Source organism: Ochotona princeps, chromosome 15, assembly GCF_030435755.1.
Source record: "Ochotona princeps isolate mOchPri1 chromosome 15, mOchPri1.hap1, whole genome shotgun sequence".
Classification (NCBI taxonomy): domain Eukaryota; kingdom Metazoa; phylum Chordata; class Mammalia; order Lagomorpha; family Ochotonidae; genus Ochotona; species Ochotona princeps.
The window spans coordinates 32,559,797-32,578,095 of NC_080846.1; the positions used below are offsets into that span (position 1 = coordinate 32,559,797).

The window sequence follows — 18,299 nt, forward strand, 5'->3', positions numbered from 1 at the left end:
TGAAGTGTAGAACATGAGATTGGGTGTGCTTTGTATTGACCTAACAGGTTTACAAATAACTTGGAAGGGAACTATCCATTAACAATTTTAAATCAGGAGAACCATAGATTTAGATAGATATTTTGGAGACATTACTCCAATGGGAAAAGAAATTTGGATGGAGTAATAAGACCAGAGGGAAGTCAGCCATGGGTGGGCAATGCAGCTAACAGGTAATGAGTTGCACATAAAATTAAGAAAATTGAAGGGAGACAATGGTAAATTAAATGCTTCAGATACAGAATTTTCCTGGTTTTATGTATATGGTGAAGGGAAAAAAAATACTCAAAGGATCCTCTGGCTTCCGATTAGCACAAAGTGAGAAGGAAGGAGATAGAATGCTACCGTTTCTACCAAAAAATGTATGAAGGATGTGTTGCTGAAGGAAGGAAGAAAATGATGAAGTGCTCAGGAGAGAAGAATTTGGAAAGCATCAACATCATCATTGTTTAGAAATGTAAAGTGTAAAAAGCTGAGGGGAACTTTATAGGAATAGTAGTTGGTAGAAGGATAAAAATGCACACAAAGCTAGAAGAAGAACACTGAAAAATGATATCACAGGAGAGATGGAAGGAGAGATCTTTGGGAGAGGACCATAGTCCCTTGCGCCAGTTACATGATGGGAAAGCAAGGAATTGTACAGCGCCGTCCTCTTGTTTCTTTCTCATTCATAAATAAAACTTTCTCATTGTTTCATTCCCCCAACAAATACCATTACTGGTTGAGGCTGGGCCAGGCCAAAAGAAGTCAGCAGAAGAGTTCAGCTCTTCCGTGAGGATGACAGGGACCCTGCACATGAGTCATTAACTGTCACCTCCCTGGATCTGCATAGCACAAATAGGAAATCAGGAGCAGATCCAGGGTTCAAACCCGGGGACTCTGATCTGTAGTGTGGGCATCTGTATTGCAGGTTTAAGCCCAAAGCCAGTTTTCTGCCCTTGAACACTGAGATCCTACTTAATCTATGAAAAGAGTCATTCCAGTGGGGACGAAGAAGCTTTTTTCCTACCATGGGCCATCCCTATAGCATAATTTGTGGACAAAACAAGATTGTCAACTTAAAAATTTATCATATACCAAGGGTTTCATTGGGTTTTGTGTCTTGCCTGTGGTTGCTATGGCAGAGTCAGGTCAGGTGATTTCACAGACCTATTATATCCATGGACCAAATGTTCCCCATCCTTGAATTCTTCTAAGGAAAGAATGTGAAACTCAGACTTCAGTTCATCAAGAAAGGAGTTATAGGACCCAACAGAAGGAGAGAGAAATTACAAGATTCTGTACGGGTTTTGTGTCTGCGAAGTTGACAGCAGGCAGAAATACAGACACGCTTATCTGTTGCCATGGAATGGAAGGAAATCAGAATCCCTCTAAAGTCAGCATCATTTCAGACTTTGCAGGACAATTAGAAGTTGGTAAAATCGCAAAAACATCAAGGCTGTTATTACCAGCTTACCTTCACTTTCCAAGAGAAAATGCATGACAAGCATTGTGTATTATCCTATAATTGTCATTTTATTAGTTATGTATTATGGCTCCCCTGTGAAAAATCATATAGTGGAATTCCTGTTGTATTAGAGAGGAATCTGCTGAAACAGATGCTGGAAAGACTGAAGGGTTAGAAACAAATACAGTAAATACTTCAAGTTCAGGATTTGAATATTAACCAAATAACTTCACTTTAGAGTTCTCAATATTTGTCATATGAAGAAATGATAACTAAGCTTGGTGGTAGTTATGTTCTCTTGAATTCAAAGGATTCTAGACAGCCAAAATTCATCTAATTCCAAGTTGGATGATAAATCTATGCCTCAAGGTACCTTTCATCAAAATTAGGAGGAGGGGAGTGGTAGCAAACTGATCCATTGAACATGCCAGAGAACTGTTCTACTTCACTATCTAAGAGAAAAATGGAGTACAGTGTTAACGGTTTGTAGGCTTCCTTAATGCAATGCATTTACAGAATGACTATGATTAAAAATTCAGTTGATGAACAGTAAGGAGACCTTAATTACAACTTGAAAAAGACAAACATAAGCAAAGAAGAGATAATGCATTTCATAAACAAATTATCCTGCCACTTAAAAAAAAAGACTGTGTAGTCATTCTTCTTTTACTGTAACAATGTTATTTTCAACTTCTTTTTTCCTTCATTGGGCAGCATCCACAGATGATAATCTCTTGAAAAATCCTTCCATTGTCACCATTTCTTGGGAAACTTACAAGTTTAGAGTTTTTATGTAAAATCAGGCATAATGTTGGTTCTATTTTTCTTTCTGTGTTTTGTCTGCCAATGTATTCAGTTAGTCATTTGAGGTTCAGAAAAAGTCGAGTTGAATATTAATCACTCGGTCTGGATATAAAAGATACTCCACCTGTGAATCTCTGCTGCTAATGATAGTGTCTATTTTCTGATTACAGAAACTGATATTCACAAAGGTTGAAGAACTGATCAGAACCAAGCTGATTTTAATGTGCTAATCTGAGAAGTGAGTCCCTGACTTTGTAAACTTTAAGTTCAGGGATGTCCTCACTGTATCACAGCCTTCATCTCCCAGCCATTGGTGTGACATTCAACAGAAATATATGAGCTTCTATTAATAAACTGTTGACTCATGGTTAAATTGCTGTGGTACCAGAGTTAACATACTTAGAGATACATTAGGAAGCCACAGAGGAACTAAGATTTAAAGATAATGCCCCCCATCCCCCCCCCAAAAAAAAAACTGCCACTTCAATTAAATGCTGAGCTTGAAATATTTGTTACCAATTTTTTGCATGATTACTGAAGTGGTGTTCTGAGAACTGAGGTAGGCATTTATTTAGGCCTCAAAACAGGTCTGCGTGGAAATGCATGCTTTCTGTGTTTAAGAGGTGAGAAATCTGTGGAACAAAGAGGTTGGAGACCTTGACAAGGTCACATAGGTTTGGAATGCTGGAGCTGGGTTGTTTACTAGTCCGGCTCCAGAGTGCCTGTTCTGTACCGCTCTCAGGCAGAGATGGGGAGGCAGAGGAGAGAACCGGAGCTCATTGCCCGGTCGCTGCTTACACTGTTCCCTCTGGTGCGAAACAGGAAACATCTTCATGGAGTGACATGTTTAGAAAATGGTGGCAGGTTAATAGTCACCATATGGTGACAGCGGGGCACCCTGAGACACATGTGCTCATGATCTCAACTGGGAAGGTGCGAAGATTAGTTTAAAAGAATTCAGAACTGTTGAACTATTAAAACCACCTTTGCAGTACCTTCAAGACGTGCCCCACACTGGGGACCCTGGGATGGTTGGGAGGCTGGGTGTAGTTTCTCCTTTTCTCTCCCCCCTTTGCCCCAGATACAGGAAGGAAAAAAAGAGAACGTGGACATAATGGTCTTACCCACTTTCTCCTAGCCCTTGATGCTTTGCACCCTAATCAACTACGTAAAGATCATTGAAAATTTTTTTTAAAAGAGTGAATTTGAGCCATTGAAATCAAGACAGAGTGCTTCTGAACCACAGAAGGCATTATGTGTGGCTTGGGGAGTTCCAAGAAGCCCAGAAACGAACCAGGAAGGTCTCTCTGCTGTCTTATAAAAGAGCCGTACGGCTATAGTAGCATCCTGTCTTTGGAGCTCTTAAACTCAGGATCTGACACACAGGAAAATGAAAGGTAAACATTTAGCTAAATTCTATGAGTCAAGTTTAAAAATGGAGTTTAAGGGAAAAGTGAAATTACCCCATATAAACTTATATTCCTGAAGACCATATAAGAAACTATCCCCTTTTTCATATACAGGACCAAATATAAGAGAGAAAGAAAAAAAATGAAGCAAAGCATTGTAGGGTTACATAAGAAAAATCATCAAAAATAAAATAGTAGAATGGCCTACCAAGAAGGCTTCCGTAGCTGTTCTCTCTGAATGTCAGAAGCGATCCTATTCATTGTTATTAATTAAAAAAAAATTCAGCTTCTGAAGGTTGAGGCTCACGAAAGACCCAGTGCGTAACAAACAAATCCATAGTCAACTTTAAAATCTGTATTGGCACCAGCAGTCCAAGTGCTCCTGAGTTTTTTGTCAATGTTATATCATTTTAAAGTACTATAAACTTTCTTTTCATCTAGGTATCAAATCAACTGTGAATATTCTGTCTAAAATCCATGAATAATTTACTAGCGGCCTAGATTCTCAGGGTGACATCTCTAAATATCACAAAAATTTTTTATGTGCTTTGCTTATCAGGAAGGGCAACCTATTAGAGTTATGGCATTAATGCACTCTTTTGCACAATTAGAGCTATCTACTTTAGTTTTAAAATGTGCACTGAAATGGAGTAAAACTGTTCCTGGCAAAATGTTAACAGTGATTCTATTTCAGAAGAAAAAAAATAAATGGAATTCTTGTTTTACTCCAAGGCTCTTTTTACATACCCCCTCTTTACAAAGTATTGTTTCAGTTATACAACTTCAGTGGGTATTTTTTTAATCTAGTCAGCAATGGGTATATGTATGAGATAAATAACTAGATCATGTATATGATCTCTAATCATTCTTTCTAGAGGAATCACATATTAAAATGCACTGGAGTTTAAAATTTGGTCATCACACACCTACAGCAAGTACTATGGGTCAAGTATGTTTTTGTATGACCTTATAATATAGCAACACCCTTTGGCTAGATAGGTAAATTACTCTTCTATCAGTGACAAAACAGACTGAGTCAGGTGTCACACAGTGAAATAAAGGATGCTATGGCTCATCCAAGTAGTTTTAGCTTACTGTGAAACTCAACTGACCTCATGTTCATCAGAGAATCTGACAGGGTGCTCCTTTCATGCATAGTTTGCTTATATACATGAATCATGTGTGCCTGCTGTATGTAGAGAGTACACTTAGCCCAAACTGCATTTCTAAAAAATAATGCTGGCAAATCTGTTCATTTAATTCATTTAATTAATCAGAAATAATCCAAAGTTAGCACACCATTACATTCTGATTAAATGCTCAGTGATTTCATGCCAAAGAGGGTCTGATTTAGCGTTACTGATGGTCATCTCAAGCCAACACATACAGGTCAGCTCTTCCCTCTGACACAGGCAGAAAGTGTATAAGTCTTCACTACCAGCGTTGACTGAGGCTGGAGGGAGACCAGATTGATGGGGAGGAATAAAATGAAGGAGCCAGAGAAAGTGATGTCAGAGAATAGTGCAGAGAACGATGAGTTCAAGTAAGATTCCTGCAGTCATGAATCTGGGTCACCTATTTCTGATCCTGCCGCCTATGCATCCCACCGTACTTAGGACCCGTCCTTTCCACCCTCCAGCAAGCTTGTTCCACAAGAGAAAACTAACTGCTTGCCGTTTATTGCAAGTGTACATTTTAGCAGTGACCTTTAAAAGCACAATATTCTTTAAGTCCATCCATCACTCACCCTTTGCAATGATGCAGCCAGCTGGAGTTATGACACCAGGCTATGCTCCTGGAGCAATTAAAAACTACAAGAGACAGACTAACAAAAGGTGAAAACACCAAAATAGCTGTTTCAGAATCAATTTCAAACCCACCACTATTCTAAGACTTACTTTCTGAAGTAGAAATATGCCACTTTAACACAAATATTTTTAACTTTCTCTACACATAACCTGATAAAAATAATGTGCCCATTTAGCCATATGTGATAAATATATGCTGCTCTGTTCCAATGCTGCTTTGCTGAAACTACTCATCCAGTTAGAACATGTGGAAGGTTGGACCCCTGTTAGAAATTAGATTAGAGGTTGAGTATATGAAGAAAAAACAAAAATGTGTCTGAAAATGAACAATTTTTTAATAGGTGAGATGAATAATGATTGGCTGTTGTATACTGAGCACGTAGTGATTTAAATGTATTAACTTACTGTTCTCCTGTCAAAACTTTTGCTTGGTCACTATTTCCATCAATGTGTCACTGGTGGAGAAATTCAGGCTCAGATAGATTAGGTAACTTAGTAATTTCCTCAGCTATTAAGTGATGGAACTGGAGCTAAAACTTAGGCAGTCTAGCGTCAGACTATTTTTCATCCACCATGGTATAAAACACTTAGGGAATGACTCAGGAAAAACTAGGACATACTTACAAGAACTGTGTTAGAGATACTCTCTAAAATACGGTTCCATTTAGTCAAAAGGTAAACATGTACCATGTACTGGAGGCATGAGAGTTTGTTCAGGAAAGTTTGATGATGTCTACAAAATGAGGAAATTAGGACCCAATACATAGGGTAAGTTTTGCCATGCTGAGGGGTTTAGAGTTGTATCCTATCAACAACAGAGATGAGGTCTCAAAAATTTCTGGAGCAAGTTAGGAACAGTTGGCAGTAAGGTGAGATACAGGCTGATCGTTCCATTTGAACAGTGGAAAAGGTAAACTGTGGAAATAGGTCGACTTGGAGATTATATACACGTATCATATTTCTAAGACTGGTTCTGGGTGCTAACAAGGACTGTAAAAGACAGGAGACAAATGAGGCAGAAAATGTACCAGCTGAGTGTAGTAAGAATATTTCATCAAATCTAAGGTGTGTGATTTTAAGAAACACTAGGGGGGAAATTCCCAACTAAATACGAGCTACTATTATGTTTTGATTATGTAGGTATTAAAATGTAGCACTGACTATATCTTGAAAGTCTGTGAAATATGGTATCATGTCAACAATAGTATATTTAAGCCTTGGTCCCAGTCAGTGAGTAAATAGGACATAAAATAATTGAAACATACTTCTTGTATTTTTCATGTAGGTATTATGTAGAAATACAATTGAGATATTGGGAATATCGCTTCTTGGCCTTTTGGCTAAGATCAAGTATAGATTTGGGAATAAATAGGTATTGGCAATAGCAATTGATGAGAAGAAATGTAAATGTTATTTTTAAAATTGAACTGTTGGCCTTATATGTTGTAGAATACAGAGAATCAGCACTGTCAAAGGGCCCTGGCAAGGGAATGTCTTTAAGATCAAAAGCATAAAGAGAACATGCAGGGCTTTGGGCATGATGATGTTGAAATAAAGACAGGACTTGCACACAGGCTTAGCTATGAGGGCCCCACTCAAGAAACAGGAAGCAACCAAATGATACCTTCAGGGAACGCTGAAAGTGAAACAACCAACCATGAGATGTCTGGCTGGGAGGTAGAGTTGATATGAGCTAGAAGAAAGCATTATGTGAGAAATAGGTTCCAAATTTCATAATGATACAATTTCTGGGTTGCTGATAATTGATTATTTCTAAGTTATTAAATCAGTGATTAAAATACAGTATTCAAGCAACTAGCCTCTCTGGTCACCGTTTTTGCTTTCTATTGTAACAGTTACTCAGAGACAGTTATGGGCTGAAAATGTAAGTCCAGAAATCTGTAAGTTTTAAATTGTGTTCCATAGCATAATGAAATTTTTGCAATATCCCACTCCCTCTCACTTAGGAAAGAATTAATCCCTTACCCAGCATATTCAAACTGCATACACAATCCAGCCTTCAGTAACCTAGCAGCCACATGGGTCATCAGGCACACTGCTGTTTCCTTGCAGTAATTCATGCTACCAAACAGTGCCAGCACCACTTGCCTCACTCCATCTCCTCATGTGGGCATGACAGCATCTCATGAAAAGCCTAATCACCACAGAAAGAGTACAGTAAAGTATTTTGACAGGGTGACTGCCTTTTTATCAATTTCTTACAGTGTGTAACTGTAATTGTTCTTTTTCATTACTAGTTTATCTCCTTACTATGCCTAATTTATTAAATTGGGTTATGTTTAGGCATACCTGTATAGGAAAAACATAGTAAAGTATTGTCCAATATCATCCATCTAACAGGCATCTCCGAGAAGTCTTACAACATATCCCGTGAAGATAAGAGGTAGCAGTTTTGTTGAAGAAAGGCAAAAATGTAAATTTCAGATGTTTGATGTTGAAACCGCTGTTAGGACATCAAATGAAAAATGGAGAAAGAGTAGTTGGAACTGTGGTCTGTATTTCTGGGCATGGGTCGAGTCAGGAGGTGTAAATTTGAAAGGCATCTATTCATAGGGACAGGAGAGGCTGTGCCATTCAAGACTGCCAAGAGGAACATGTAAAAGGATAGTGAAAAAAAATGGTTCAAGCATGGAAGGAACCTTAAATTATATTTAGGCAAAAATGATAGTTCCATCCAAATGCTACGTAGCATTATCTCAGAAACTACTCTGCTTCCTCCTCCCCTTGCTTTCTCCATCCTTCCTTCCATTTCTTTCCTTATTTTCTTCTTTTCCTTTTTCCTTTCTTCCCTCTTACTCTTTATCTTAAGTAAAACAAAATAATGTCTAGAATTTTTTAATTTAAGAAAGTGGAATAACCTGAGCTAAACACAGTTCTGTGGCTCCAGCCCTTTCCGAATTCAGTAGGACTGCTGCTGCCTTTGTGATGTAACATTACATTAGTTATTCTCTTCCTTTTCTTAACCATCCACATAATTCTGTTGATGCTTAACGTTTTAGTCAATAAAAAAGCAGTTCTTTCACATTAACTTTCTAAGAACCTTCTTATACAACTACTTGCAACTATTTTCAGATTAAACACAAGGCTTGACCTTTTCCATAATTTTGTTTATTTTGGGGCCCAATTTGCTGGATTTCAAGTCAGATCTCCCATTTGTTTCTTTCTGCAACCCAGTTTATAAGAAGAACCTGTAATTGTTTCTGTGTACTGTTCTTGGACACAGTTCATAGAAATCTTGTTCTCTGATGTATATAAAAAGTCCAGATTTCAAAAGTCCCAAATCCAAGTTGATTCATCGTAATCTGAATAGTATATAAGACTCAGAGCTGTCTCTGTGAGAGCCCACAAATACCTATAGCTCCCGTGTTAGCTCTGTTCACCCAGAGAAATGTCACATTCGATGATACACCTGCTTGCACCTCGGGTGTTATTTAAGTGATTTTAGTTCCTTGGCACTTTGAACTGTCATGCAAAACTGTAGCTTTTTAACCTTCTTCAGTATTCATCTTGATTATAAAATTCCTTGCTGGCAACTATAAATACACCTTTGATCAGAACTTACAGAACTTTCTCTTCCTGTTCCGTTCTTGGCAAGGACAAGCACATGAGCATCAATTCTCGTGACTCATTGAGGCCTTTCACTCCACCTGATTTTTTTCTGGGATCTACACAGACTATAGAATCAATGATGATTGCAAGGCAAGCTTCCCAAGTACTCACCATGTGCCAAACACTATGGCATACACTTTATATCCTCCTCTGTATTCCCCAATAACAATACCCAAAGGATCTTAATATACACACTTAGAGAGAGCGAGAGAGAGAGATTGAGATCTTTCATCTCCTGTCTCACTTCCCAGGGGACCTCAACCAGAACCTGGCCAGGACAAATCCAGGAACCTGAATCAGAATCTCTGACTCTCACCTTGGTAACAAGAACACAAGCACAGGGATCAACATCTGCTGCCCCCTGAGGTGCAGATGTACGAAACCTAGAATCAGAAGGTGAATCTGCACCCAAACCGAGGCACTCCGCGATCACACTGGAGCATTGTAACTATGATACCAAATGCTCACACTCCGTTTGCTTTATTTACATATATATAATTATATATAATTCTTACTAAGCATATATATTAGCAAAAGTTATGTAGGTGTCTTTCTCTAAAGTGTGTATATGAATTATATTCACTGATTGGTGATCACTGCAGGCTTGATTGTCATAAACTGGAAAGGGAAAAACTATATTCCTTTACTTGTTTAGGAGCATATCCAGAAAAAAGACAATATGAAAATCCTCAATACTCACTTTCATCGGTGACTGAAATCTCTGTTGAGTCTCTTGTTTTGTCTTAGGGGGTTTAATATGTGACCAGGTGTTTTATTTTCAAAATGCTGGTCTCATTGAGAATGTGTATGCAGAAACAAGCATTTGGAGACTATCATTTGCAAATTAAATGAATTATATTTAAATTTATTTGTAAATGAATGAAGAAATATTCGGGTTTTGCATTTAGTAAGAAATGGGTGGTAAATGTAGGGAGGTAAATGGTAACATCAAGAGAATCCTGGTGGATGTTTGAATTTTCGTTGAGGGAGATTTGCCCTTTCAACTTAAGATCTGATATGATATAAATGGCAACTGTCTAGAGAAATGACCTTTTGACTCTCATTAGTTTCTTTAGAAACTGGCCACAGATTTTGATGCAAGGGGTTTTGTATCTGAGTCTTTATAGAAATGAGAGGAAAACAGTAATTTTTTGTGAGTGTAATCTCCAAACTTTTTTAAAAAGGATCCCATTTGTGTTTAGAAATGTAATTTTTCCTAGGCAGATAGCAACTAAGCTCATTTAAGGGAGACTTGTTCTGGGTAACGTATTTGCTGAATTTATCTTTAGAAATGATTTTTAAACTGCCTGTATATGTTATCTAAGGCTGAACATTGTAATTGAACAGTTTCAAATTTCTTTTGATTAATTATATGCTTAGATGGTATTCAAAGAGCCATATTTATACCATGTTTGTAGCTTCAGAGAATTCTTCACTAATAAAAGCTTTTTTATCGACTGGTCATCACCCCATCCCAGATTTAGAATAGTGTTGGAAAGGCTTTTTATCCTAAAATTATTCTAACATTTCTAATGCCTTTTAAAGAAAATATGGTTGCTTATTTTATTTGATTGTGTGCTATGGAGACTCTTTTATGAAAATGTGCTCCACTTAAAATTTTTGCTTTCAGCAGATGCCTAAGAAATTTGTCTTGATTGCGGTGAAAGATGGCAATTTGGAACAATTATTTATCCTTATAATAACTCAAGAGCTTTTATCATCAAGCACTTGCTATTCAAGGACCTGACTCCCATCCATAAATAAGGGAATATTAATCTGCATATTTTAATCCTTGTAGCACAACTTAATCTTTTTGCTAGCTTATTTTGTAAGTTAATGAGTAAATATTAAAGGAGAGCTGAATTGCAAACCTTCTCTGTTGTTTGTGAAGACATATACTTAGCAAATACCATAATACATTTTCTTTTAAAAATAATACATGGAGCAAAATATTTGGTACTGCTTCAAGCAGTACTTAATACTTTTACTTAATACTTAATACTTTTCCTTATTTTTTCTTTCTTTGACTTCCATTCTTCCTATGCAAAAACATATTACCATTGCCAAAAAAAAATCATTTATTTGAAAATAGAAAAGGCAAAACAAAGGCAGAGATAATAATCAAATTGGATGTTATACCAGACCTATCAACTTGATATGCCAAGATTTTATTTTACATATATCCTGAGATAGTACTTACAGAAAAAAATAATCTGCCTTTGTGTGTCATCTTCAATTAAAGAACCATTAAATCCTCTTTTGAAAAGCAGTATTTCAATACCAATAATATCCTAGAAGGCAATTTTGGATTACAAAATAAATATGTTAGTCTGTAAAAAGTTCTGTTTGACATTAATTCTTTAAAATTTTAATTTTGATCAGTTCTACCATGATAACTGAAATATATTAGTAATGAATATGAAAGCTTAATGTGTAATGCACTGACTAGAACTTGGTAGCTGATTTCCATGGTGGTCATTTCGTACCATAGCAGGGAAACCCAGCCTCTTGAGGGTATTATATACACTACACAGGCTTTCTGAGAGACCAAGACGACTGGCAGATAAGGATTTATTTAGGAAGGAACAAATGGGATATCACATAGCCATCTAGGTCATTTCCTTAGACCAAAATTTCATTTTTAAGGTTAGTTTTCTGATGGTTCAATAGCATCACAAACAGACTAAGCTGTGCATGATAAAATCTCCCATTTTTAGGAATGCAGTCAACCATCTAAATAGGTATTTCCTCCCTGGGTCTTGTGTTCAGGAACGCTGTTGCACTGTGATGCAGTGGAAATATTAGTTGGTTCTAAGGGAGTGTTTCAGAGATGGGCTCTGTGCACTGGAAGGATCCTTAGGCTTGGTGTTTGAAAAGTCTGAGCTTTGCTAGCTGTGTTCTCTTGATAAAATGGCTGAATTTAATTCATCTGGGTCTCCATCTTTAACATGCTAAAATAGCAGTGATAATTTCTACTACAGTGCTGCTTTGTAAATCACCTCAAAGAATATGAAATCTTCAATGGAAGTACTTTGTAAAAAATAAATCACAATATTAACATGATTCATTATACTTAGAGGAATTACTTATTATATAAAATGTAAGTAAAGGAATGATCTTTACAGCACAACAAATATAATCACATGAAATATCTACTTAGAAAGGGTTGAAAGTTCTTGCTGCGTATCTGTCATGTAACCATCATATATCCCAATGGAATTACTGATCGTGAACATCTTAAAATTTCAAGCAGGGATTGGGCTTCTATAGATGGGTGTAAGTTACAGAGAAAATGAAAGCAGATTTATCTATAGGCCATTAAACTGCTGAATCTGATATTTAACATAAGTAATATTTGCATATTGTAGACTAATAGAAAACCTTGTCCTAGGCTCTGATTTTTTAAGAGACTGTGTTTACCTAGGTAGGTGGATGAGTGAGTATGTGTGGGTGTGTGTGTATGTGTGTGTATAAGAGTGAGTGAGAGAGAGAGGGGGGGAGAGAGAAAGCGTTTGAGACATGAACAGGTGCCATATGGATGCAGGCATATATATATGATACAATTCCATAGGCACAGGGTTTCCTATCTCCACCCCAATATCACCCCACTGTTTTCCCCATATTAATACAATAATGTAACACTTCTTTTTCTAATGCTTCAGTATTTCAACTGGCAAGTCATTTATTGAGAAATAGCAAAATCATAGTAAAAAATATTAGTATAATAATGAACTGTGATAACTGATGTCCATTTAAAACAAACTTTGAATGTTGGAAAAAAATTGTTTAGATCCCTTGGGAATTTGGATTGTTATTATTTTTATTTAATTGGTTTTGTTTTTAAATATTTATTCATTTTTATTTGGAAGGTAGAATTACAGAGGGAAAGAGCAAGAGAGACAGAAAGGAAACAGAAAAACAGAGATATTCTATCTATTTGATAACTCCCCAAACAGTACAATGGCCTGAGCTGGGCTGGAGTCAGAAGCCATTGGTTTTTTCTGGGTTTACCACATGGATAATGGGAGCAATATCCTTGAACCATCTTGCAATGCATTCCCAGGCACATTAGCAGGGAACTGACTCAGAAATAAAGTAGCCAGATCTGAAACTGGGTTTGTTTTCTGTCTATATTAGGATGCTTCTTTTTCGTTAGAAAATTTGTTATGAGTGGCAATCTAATATATGTATAGTGTTCTAATTTTATAGTTAAAAATGTAATTCATGAAACCGAAATTTGTTGACTTCATATTGAGTTAGTTTACTATTTGTAACACATTTTTTTTTCATTTCTAAAAATACTTTAATGAAAAAGTTCAATAAACATTACAGTATCCTACAAATGAAATATTTGAACCCATTACAGACCACCTTTGAAATCTTCAATCCATACATTGCAAAATTTTAGATGTTAATAACTTGTGTAATCCTGACATTCACATGCTTTTCCACTATGTATGAACTCTGAGACACTCAATGTTTCAAATTGTGACATACTTTTAACTCTTAAAACCAAACCATTCATGTAATTTCCAACAGTTTATTTTACCATACAAATACTCTTAGGATACATGTATTGCCAGCTTTAAAGAAATGTTTTTAAAGCCACCTGTAAGATCAATTTTTCCAATTAGTTGATACTCTGCCTTGGGACAGGGTACTTGTTAGAAACAACAATGGAACATGTTTTAATAAAGTAATTTTATTTCATAAACAAATGCAATGGATTAGAAAGAGCAATACCTTTGAAAAGTCCCCTATGCTGTTAGTTCACTTGAACCATCCTTTGAACTTCACCACTGAAACGCGGTTACCTTATTTAACACTCCCACGGCCATGTGCAGATTGAGCCGATTCAATTACAGAACCGTCCATTTTGGTGAATGAACTATATCAAGTGTTACTTGCGCAAAAAATGGTACTTCCATGTTACAAACTGCTTTCTCTAAGTGTATCCCCCAACACCTTTTTAAAAAGGTAACATTTTTAAAAAAGTATTAAGACTTAGGATCAGCAACTAAACTTGATACTCTTTGGGAAAAAGATCTCTTGAAAAGGAGAATCGGTTGTAGGGAGACCCCCCACCCAACCTGCTTCCAGCTAACCAGAACAAGGACCTGAATTTGTATGAAAGTGAACTGGCGTGAACAAACCACTTAACTGAAGCTTATTTTTATATTGGCACCATCTGATGGTTTTGAAGATTCATCTGGAGGTTATTCCTGACATACTAGCATTGTTATGTTACTCTGCAAGCCATGCTCATCACACACACTGCTTAGAGTTGCGTTTACTTTTTCTAAAAATGGACTTCATGCTACAGATACTATAACAATGAATTGTATACATGAAGGGCCACATTTAGTTATTCCTTGGCTATTGCACGGGAACTTTTTAAATTGTCTAAGGGATATTTTACTGGACATGTGCCAAGATAGTGTAACAAAATTTGCCAATGGACCTACTAAACAGAGGGCAGTTTTAAAATTCCTAACATAAATTTGTATGAAATAAATGGGTGTTGTTAGGTTTTACTGTGAGCTACCAACCTTACCCAGCCAGAAACCTTCGTATTTAAGATGGTAGGAAAGACATTCCTCATTTAGGCAAGTAGGGTTCTCATTCAACCCTTTTTGCTGTATTTAGAACCTTCTGCTACCATATCCACCACTTCCACCACCAGATCCATAACCACCACCATAGGGACTGCCCGAGCTTCTCCCACCAAAACTGCCCCCTTTCATGGGCCCATAATTTGATTGCTGTTGTCCACTATAATTTCCAAAATCATTGTAATTTCCACCACCACCATAGTTGCCTCCAAAATTTCCTCCTTCATTGTAACCATCATATCCTCCTCCTCCACCACCTTGGTTTCCATATCCTGGTCCACCACCACCATAGCCTCCCCTGCTACTGTAACCAGGACCACCACCATAGTTGCCACCATCACCTCCAAAACCATTATATCCACCATCACCTCCTCCATAACTTCCTCTGCTGCCACCACCACCACCACCATAACCTCCTCTTCCACCAAAGTTTCCGCCACGGCCAAAATTACCTCCACCACCTCCAAAGTTTCCTCCACGACCCATGAAGTTGCCAGATCCACCTCCACGGCCTCTTGGTGATCCAGCAGCAGACTGCATCTCTTGTTTAGAAAGGGCTTTTTTCACTTCACAACTATGCCCATTAATAGTGTGGTATTTCTGAACAATAATTTTATCAACTGTATCATGATCATCAAAAGTTACAAAAGCAAATCCTCTTTTTTTGCCACTCTGCCTGTCTTCCATAACTTCTATGGTTTCAATCTTGCCATACTTTTCAAAGTAGTCTCTCAAATTATATTCCTCTGTATCTTCTTTAATACCACCAACAAACATTTTCTTCCCTGTTAGGTGGGCACCAGACTTTACCGAATCCTCTCTAGAAACAGCTCTCTTTGGTTCCACAACACGCCCATCAACCTTGTGTGGTCGAGCACACATTGCTGCATCCACCTCTTCAACACAAGAGTAAGTCACAAAACCAAACCCCCTGGAACGTTTTGTTTGGGGGTTTCTCATTACCACACAATCTGTCAGTGTGCCCCATTTCTCAAAATGTTCTCTCAAACTATCATCTGTAGTTTCAAAGGTCAGACCACCAATAAACAGTTTCCTCAACTGCTCTGGTTCCTTCGGATCATGACCCTCCTCCCCCAGGCAGCGGCGACGGCCGGAGTCAGGCTGGGGGCCTGTAACACATTTTCATGATGAAATTTCATGAACTATTCCATTATTGTGCAACTCCCTTTATTTTTATATAGTAAATGTTACCTTATAAGCAACACCTTTTTTTTTGGAAGCCCTGTGGTCATTTGACAATGATAAAAACATTTACCTCCTAGATACCTTTCTCATAGTGTGAGGAATTTGACCAAAGCCCTACTACATGTAATTCAAATTAATATGAGTTCCTGCCCTCAAACAAGGATTTTTTTTGCTTCTAGGAAGAGAAATTCCCAAGGAACAAATTGACATGGCATTATTTCAGGCTTAAATATATAGCCCCAGTGGGTTTCTAGCAAACGAGCTTATAACCCATCTTAACATTACTCTCCCACAGGGCAGAGTGTAACTCTGTAAGCTTATTACACTTCGAACAGAGCAGTATGCAGCCCCTTTGCAGGCAGGGACATGGATGGTAACGACCTCTAAATGTTGTGAACCAAGGATAATTGATTCTTTTACCCAGTTACATCAATCTAGCCAAGAATCCCTCTCATGTAGAGAGTAGGCAGAATGAAGGAGCCCAAAAATTTGAATTATCCCCACATTATTTTTCCTTTTAGAAAGGGCCATGGAAATTCTTCCTTTGGTTGGTTAGAATGTGAAGAAAGAAGTCTTTACTTTCCTGGAATAGGCAACAGGCATAGTGATCAAAAAAGAATGAACCCAGATGGTTGCAATGATCAGATATACTTCAGAGAGAAGATAGTTATCTGCAGCGGGTTTGAAGGATGATTACAAGTTAGGCAGGCAAGATGAAAAAAGTTTACCATGAAGAACCTGATAGGAAGGCCAGGGAAATTTTCCAAACATCAGAAATGACCCAGTGATGCTGGAGTGAATTTTTTATGAAATCAGACTGAGTTGAGACTTTATTTAATATTGAAGAGGTGAGGATAAGACGGACACCATAAGAGACTTGAAGTTAACAAGCACACATGGTGTGTACTTAAGTGAAGATGGCAGTCTATGAAAATGGTGCATTATTGCAATATATGTCATGGCAGACAGATTAACTACTAGAACAATACAACTGTATTAAACCAAAAGGATTAGTGAATGGAAAAGAATAATATTCATCATTAAAAGTAGAAAACAAAAGGCTACGGTGAATGAATTTTCAGAATCCATGATCTGGAAAGTAAAAAAATGGCCAGAGGTGAAATCCAAAGTGTAACTGTGGAACTCATTAGAATCAAGGAAATAAGTGAATTTTGAGGACCAAGAGGCAGACGGTCAACAATGAATTTTGAAATCACTAAAGATGCCTCCAAGGATATTGGCAAAGTGCAGTGCTTAAGTCAATGAAGAATATGGGTACCCATCCTAGAGTGGTTGGTTACATTGATGAAGAATTAACTAGCATCAATGCAGAAAATTGCTTGGTTTATATCAATGCTGGTAGTTAATTATCTTTGAGGTCTTGGGTAACAAATAATATGCACACCTATTTCTTCGTCTTGTAGCACAATATACTAGAAAGCATGAGGCAGAAATGAACACGTGGGCTTTAGATAATAGAATGTGAAAAGAATTTTGAAGGAAGGTGTAAGGATTCAGTACAACATACAGTACGATGGAGGCAATCAATAACACTTACTGAATGTGGTACCAATAAGCTAGAGGGCCAGGGCATAGTAAGTAGCCTGGGAAACAACAACAATTTAGATGAGAACAACAAGGCAGCTGAGAACTCTCAGTAGCAAGGATTAAGGAAACAATGGTTTGAGAGAGAAGCTCTAGGGAACTGTTGACAGTACAGAAGGTGGCATAATTTTATCACTCTCAGACCTTCTGAATGATATTGACAAGTCATTTTGTGATGCTGAAAAATTATCTTCCTTCAACACTTTATAATTAGGAGCAGGGATTAGCATCATACTATTGGAATTTATTGCTAAAGAAGTGGGAGTTTTTAGAGACAGACAGTAGATCTTGCCAACACAGTCTAATGTAGTTACAATGCCATCCAGTGGCTGGTTTGGTTACCTTTTGGGTGCTTTTCACAGCCCTATTGGAGTATAGTTTATAGGAGATATTCGTCAAAATTGCAGCAAGCTTCTATGAAAAATGTTTTATTGTGTCTTCAAAAATCGCATAAAAGGGATCTGATTTGCTGTCCATTTTTAAGCTAATGGAGTTATATCCATCTTGTTTTCTATATGTGTTATGCTCTGGGAAACATGATTTAGCCTGTCCTCTATCGAAATTAATGCAATAAGGAACCATGAAATAATGGGACTTACACTGTATTCAATTTTAGTTCTATTAGAAACACAATGGAAAATAACATCTGTAACATAGGCCTGGTTGATCAGAGGAAAGTAATGGATATTTGCTGCTGTGATTTTATTGGTGCTCTGGGTTTTATCCTTCACGGTGCGCT

At 37.3% G+C, this 18,299-nt stretch overlaps 2 protein-coding genes across 2 annotated transcripts in view; one reads left to right on the plus strand and one right to left on the minus strand.

Moving 5' to 3' along the window:
* The window catches only part of SYT1 (synaptotagmin 1), a 513,985-nt gene that overhangs the window by 261,429 nt on the left and 234,257 nt on the right, over nucleotides 1-18,299 (plus strand). The window lies entirely within an intron of this gene.
* Nucleotides 14,425-15,873, minus strand: LOC101531334 (heterogeneous nuclear ribonucleoprotein A3). Its single transcript, XM_058673481.1, has one exon. The coding sequence runs from the start codon at nucleotides 15,707-15,709 to the stop codon at nucleotides 14,780-14,782; it is 930 nt and encodes a 309-aa protein (XP_058529464.1). The 5' UTR covers nucleotides 15,710-15,873; the 3' UTR covers nucleotides 14,425-14,779.

What these genes read in the sequence shown, in the direction of transcription:
- LOC101531334 (XM_058673481.1), bottom strand. Translation starts at nt 15,709, where the DNA reads ATGAGAAACCCCCAAACAAAACGTTCCAGGGGGTTTGGTTTTGTGACT.